This window comes from Hemitrygon akajei, chromosome 1 (assembly GCF_048418815.1).
Source record: "Hemitrygon akajei chromosome 1, sHemAka1.3, whole genome shotgun sequence".
NCBI lineage: Eukaryota > Metazoa > Chordata > Chondrichthyes > Myliobatiformes > Dasyatidae > Hemitrygon > Hemitrygon akajei.
In genome coordinates, this window is record NC_133124.1 from 164,007,678 (window position 1) to 164,013,919 (window position 6,242).

The following is a 6,242-nucleotide window of genomic DNA, read 5'->3' on the forward strand; positions in this document are numbered from 1 at the left end:
TGCTCTCTTTGGTGCAACCATGTAAAGCAAACAGAAGCTTTTCATTGTATCTCAGAACCTGTGACAATTAATAAATCAATTACCACTAAGCTGGAGACCACCCTGGTGGAATATGAGGCCTTGTCTGAGTCTGCCCTCGCTCTGTTGGTCTGCAGGAAATCGGGGCATTAAAACAGGATTGTTTTTGGGATCAGGTGGCAGAGAGGGTGAAGGAGAGAGATACGATCATACTGGTCAGTATCACAGGTACACAGCATCAGGTGCACACTACTCACAACAAAAAAATCTTAAATTATACACAAATTTCTTGTGATCGGTAGTGGTGGAGGAGAGAGAATGTCTGGGGTCTGAGAGATCCTCCAGTATGCTGGCTGCTTTACTGGGACACTGCGAAGTGTAGGCAGTCTGTCAGGTACCTGGACCACACGGGTAACGTGCCAGGAGGCGTGCCAAGTCCCTTGGTTGGGATTGAGCGTCAAGATGAGGCTGTTCGGCCCCTTGTACAGAATGATCTGTCCAAATGGCATCAAAACCTACCTCGGTACATACTCATATGACCGGATGCATCGCAGTCTGGTATGGCAGTTCGAAAGTGCAGGAGCATACGAAGCTGCAGAGAGGAGTGGCCTCCTTTCCGTCACAGGCACATCACTCCCCAGGACATTGTGCGGTCGTTATTCCCACACCACTTGCGGCCACGGGATCATGGATGTTTTGTGTGGCTGCAAATACCGGCATTTATCGCCCATCCCTAGATACCCATAACTGAGGATGGACCACATAGGTAGGGCGAAGAGTCACAGTGAACAGTGCAGCCCCTGATTTTAAGCCAGCCTTTAAACTCTACCCTACAATAAAGCTCACAGCCTGCATTTTTCTATCAAACATGCACCCATCTAAGAGCCTGCAGAGTTCTCAGCACCCTGGCGCTGTGTTCTGTGCACCCACCACCATCTGAGTGCAAAACCTATCTCTGACTTAACTTCCCCAACAGGTTTCTCCAATCACCTCGGTGACAAAAGAGGAATGACTGTCCCGATGTCCATTAGTGACCCAGACTGGTCTTTACAATTAGGTGGTGATTCTACAGTCACCTCTACTGAAGAGTGGGAATAGGAAGCCTCCCCACCATCGGTAGCATCTACAAGAGGTAGAGAAGGGAGCGTCCGTCATCAAGAATCCCCACTCCCCGGGCCATGCCATTGTCTCACAGCACCCATCAGCCAGGAGGTACCACACCACCAGGTTCGCTTCAACCCTAATCACTGCCTCAGTATCGCAACACTCAGACCAATGGATTTGTTGTTCTAATTGTGTCCTTTCTTGTGTATAATTTACGTCTGATTTTCTTATGTATATCTGATAGTGTGCCCGTGATACTGCTGCAAGTTAGGTTTTTCTTTGCACCTGTGCTCACACGGACCTGTGAATCTGACAATAAACTGCAAATACCAAAGAAGCACGACTAGTCGGATGTTCTGCAGTTATTTATTCACACTGAGTAGGGGGTGAGGTTAGGTGGGGAGACGGATGGGAGTGTCTGTATGTTCAGTTATCAGGGTGGTAAAGAGTTCAGCTTTCCTGCTGGATCTCCTCCAGCATTGCGTTAATCTTTTCCTCTACCTCGTCGTAGGTGGAGAGCTGGCTGGTTTGGACCTGGTCGTTGGTGGAGATTTTGCTCACCACATCTTCGGCGTAGGGCCGCAGGTTCTCCTGCAGCTCCTGTGCCCGCTGAACCATCCTGGCTTGCATCTCCTCCACGAAGGGGATGAGGCCCTGCTGGAACTGCTCGATGCCCTGGTTGACCTTCAGCTGGAGCTCGGACGAGTAGGGAGCCATTTTCTCCTTGAAGGCCTCCACGCTGAGCTGCACGGCCTCGCGGAGCTCGCGGCCCAGGGCCTCGGCGTCGGTGTCGGCCCGCTCCTTGATGGTCTGGCCAAGCTCGGTGAGACGGGCGCTCAGCTGCTCCTGCAGCTGCTCGGCGTAGGGCGACAGGCGCTGGCTCACCTCGGCGAGGTTGTGGGCGATCTGCTGCCGCATGGTCTCGGCGTTATTGCGCAGCTGCTCTACCAGCTCCTGGGCGAGGGGGCGCACCTTCTCGCTCACCTCGGCCGCGTACAGGTTAGCGCTGCTGACGCTCTGGGCAATCCGCTCGCTGGGGAGAGAGGAAGGGAGGGAATCACACACTGCAGAGAGAGAGAGGGAAGCCACTCGTCCCATCGGACACCCTTCCATCTGACCCAATTTGCCCTCACATTGAAAACCCAAGTGCTCGCCTGGATCCTCGAGGAGTCGTACAGACCCTTCTGCCTGACCATTGAATGCTGACCCGGATCCCGTTTGAGATAGCCCCACTTGACCGTGTTTGCTCCATATATCCAACTAACCTGACCTGTCCAAATGTTGCTAATGTACCTTCCTCTGGCAGTTCATTCCGTAAACAAAATACTCTGTGAAAAAGTTGCCCCTAACTTCCCTGTTAAATCTCTACCCCCCTCGCCACCTTTAGTGTTCTCTAGTTCTTAATGCCCTAACCCTGGGGAGATACTGAATTCATTCTGTCTGTACCCCTCCTGATTTTATACACCTCGGTAAGGTTCCTCTTCAGTGTCCCATGCTCAGAAGTCCCAACCTGCCCAGCCTTTCCCCACATGACCCGGTAAATCTCCTCTACACTCTTTCTGGCTTAGTGGCATCTTTCCTATAGCAGGGCTGCACACAGTCCTTCAAGCTGGAGGTGACTGGCGCCTTCGCCAACTGCAATGTATATCCCAGCTCCTGAGCTCGGTGTCCGACCGGTGATGCCTTCCCCGCCCCATCTGTCTGCTCTACACCGCACCCCGGGTCCTACCGTTCACCACCAGATATCTGCACTGCATGAGCACTGCCTCGCTATTCTGCTCTTCCTGCACCGTCATACTATATACAACAATAATAATAAACCATTTATTATAATGTATGCCTGCGTACACACAACAATAAACTTGGGCATTAATGAGCCCTTCAATTCTATCTGCCACTGACATTGAGAAAAGTTTCTTGCAATCTCTCCCCATCATGATGTTGCCCACTTCCATCAGGTCCCCAGCCCCGCACTCCCAATCTTCTCCCGTGAAAGCTGTTTCCTCATATTCTGAATGACAAGTTCATGACCAACCTCTAAAGTCCACGGGTAAAGGTAGTTACCGAGGTGGGGAGAGGTGTTGGGGGTTACAGAAATGGCGAGGGGTGTAGGGGTCACAGAGGGGATAAAGTGTAGGAGTTACAGAGAAGGGAGGGGTGTAGAGGGTTACAGGGATAGGGCGGGTTCGATGGGCGAAGTCACCTACTTGATGTCCTGGCCCAGTTCCGACTGTTTCATTGTCTCCAATGTCTCCTCCGCCATGTCGCTCATCCGAGCGACGTACTCCCAGAAGGCATCCCGAGCCTTCTCGAACCTGGAACGATGTTCCTCCTGCCACGGGAACAGGAAGCCCTGGGTCCCTAGGAGGGGCGGAGCGGGAAAAACAGACCCGGTGAGAGAGACAGAGAGACTGTCCCGCGTAGGGCGCACAGGGCGTCTGCGCGGGATCTTCTTTCCCACCGCTCATCCCGTTCTCAGCACCGCCGGGAGACGCCGAGCTGTGGCTCGGTTGAAAAGCAAGGAGTGACCGTGGGGGGTGGGGGGGGGGGGGAGAGAATTCCAGGAGTGGGCGAAATGGTGGAGATATTGTGGGAGATCGAGGAGGGGCGTAATGGTCACAGAACTGGGGAGGGGTGTAGGGTCGGAGGGGGTTACAGGGGAAGGAAAGACGAAGAGAGGTACGGGGTTTGAGGGGTCACGGCGACGGGTAACTGCGAGGGTCTGAGAAAGAGGTTGGTGACCTCCAACCTGGAAGCCCCCTCCCCTGAGTAAGACCAGGGTGAACTCACCGAGGACCAGAGTCAACGCCATGAGGAGGGCAAAGAGTTTCATTTTGGCGTTCGAACGGATACCGATCGAGAGGCTGTGAGGAAAGCAGACAATTTCGGGGATTAATCCTTCTGCCAGACCAGTTGCTAAATCCCCGCTTCCTCAGGCTACTCACTGCACCGAGTGGGGCAGGAAGCAGTCTAAGACCCCAGGAGGCAATCACTTCTCTGCACACCGAAGCTCCCACATCACGCCTCTCCTTCCTCACTGCTCCTCTGCCTCCCTCTCCCTCCTCACTCTCCATGCCCCGCTACTCTGAACAATCCTCAATCTCCACCCCTCGGGATCTTGCTGTGCCCAGATTCAAGGGTGCTGCCTCCCCTGCCCGGGGCACTGCTCTGGGACCCGGTGTGCTGGGCTACAGGATCCCTGTGCTGGGCTACAGGACCCGCTGTGCTGGGCTACAGGACCCGCTGTGCTGGGCTACAGGATCCTCTGTGCTGGGCTACAGGACCCGCTGTGCTGGGCTACAGGACCCACTGTGCTGGGCTACAGGACCCACTGTGCTGGGCTACAGGATCCGCTGTGCTGGGCTACAGGACCCACTGTGCTGGGCTACAGGACCCACTGTGCTGGGCTACAGGACCCGCTGTGCTGGGCTACAGGATCCGCTGTGCTGGGCTACAGGACCCACTGTGCTGGGCTACAGGACCCACTGTGCTGGGCTACAGGACCCGCTGTGCTGGGCTACAGGATCCGCTGTGCTGGGCTACAGGACCCGCTGTGCTGGGCTACAGGACCCGGTGTGCTGGGCTACAGGACCTGCTGTGCTGGGCTACAGGACCCGCTGTGCTGGGCTACAGGATCCGCTGTGCTGGGCTACAGGACCCGGTGTGCTGGGCTACAGGACCCGGTGTGCTGGGCTACAGGATCCGCTGTGCTGGGCTACAGGACCCGCTGTGCTGGGCTACAGGACCCGTTGTGCTGGGCTACAGGACCCGCTGTGCTGGGCTACAGGACCCGGTGTGCTGGGCTACAGGACCCGCTGTGCTGGGCTACAGGACCCGCTGTGCTGGGCTACAGGACCCACTGTGCTGGGCTACAGGACCCGGTGTGCTGGGCTACAGGACCCGCTGTGCTGGGCTACAGGACCCGCTGTGCTGGGCTACAGGACCCGGTGTGCTGGGCTACAGGACCCGCTGTGCTGGGCTACAGGACCCGGTGTGCTGGGCTACAGGACCCGCTGTGCTGGGCTATAGTGGTGCGATCTCAATGCTTGTATCAGAATGCACAGGGCAGAAGCAGAAGGCCACTCGGCCTCTCATCCCTGCTCTGCAGTTCCCCGTCGCCACATCCGATTTCCTCCCTCCGGCCCACGTCCCTACTCTCACCCCGTAGCCCTCAATATCTATAGTAGGAAGAGAGTTCCCGGGATCCCCCGAAACCTCTGGCTGAAGCAATCTCTCCCCGTCTCCGTTCTTTACACCGTCCCCTCATTCTGTCAGGGACCCCTGGTCATCGACTCCCCAGTCGGGATGAAAACCCTCCACACACAGCCCCTGTTGAAAGTTAGTGTCTCAGTGACACCCCTTCCAAATTTCAGATCCCCCTCCCCCGCCCTGTCGAGCCTCCAGTCATCCCCTCTCAATCTCCCAAAGCCTGCCGAGTCGGATCAATCCTATCTGGACATCCTCGGAATCTCCGTACTGTGACGATATTCCATCCGACCAATGGGCAGCCTGTTCCCTGTTTCCATGCTACCTCCACCCCTTCCAACCCTGAGGGTCTTATCACCCCAACGTCGTCACGGACAGACGAATCCCCATCTACTCTGCGTAAAATCTTACCCGTCGACGAGTAGATCTCTGGGTGAAGTAGGCAGAGGTGTTGTGGACTGTCCGTATATATAGCGACGTTCCTTGCCGGCTGGGTGTGCCCAAGGTCACAAAGTCCAACCTGTTATCTCCACTCTCTCCCTCTCGTCATTTTCACTGAATGACTCCTCGCCTAGTTGTAACTCAAAGGTCCCACCAACGAAGAAAGGGCAACTCGTTTCTTAGTGCCAACAAGGATCTGGGTCAAGGTCTGGGGCCGAAGTCTCGGTGACAAGGGTTTGGATAAGGTATGGCCAGCTGCCAGAGCCCTGCCGTGGTGGAGCCGGTGACGTGTCGCCCCGGGTTTGTCCGGGGAAGGCGATCTGTGCCTCACCAACAGGCATCATATCTGGTTTTATAAAATCTGGCCGCCGTGACTGGCGAGCAATTCTCTGCTCGTAGAGCATCAGATTTATTACCACCGTCTTGGTGTGAAATTTGTTGTGTGCAGCTCTGGTCTTCTTACTTGAGGAAGG

The 6,242-nt window shown here is 55.6% G+C and overlaps 1 protein-coding gene across 1 annotated transcript; it reads right to left on the reverse strand.

Annotated features, from left to right (window-relative positions):
* Window positions 1–1,474: 1,474 nt before the first annotated feature.
* On the reverse strand, window positions 1,475–5,823 carry LOC140735084 (uncharacterized). The gene is made up of 4 exons (XM_073059912.1): window positions 5,740–5,823; window positions 3,913–3,986; window positions 3,330–3,483; window positions 1,475–2,155 (listed from the first exon to the last, which is right to left on the reverse strand). Exons 2-4 carry the CDS (start codon window positions 3,953–3,955, stop codon window positions 1,573–1,575), a joined length of 780 nt encoding a protein of 259 aa, XP_072916013.1. The 5' UTR covers window positions 3,956–3,986; window positions 5,740–5,823; the 3' UTR covers window positions 1,475–1,572.
* Window positions 5,824–6,242: the final 419 nt, after the last annotated feature.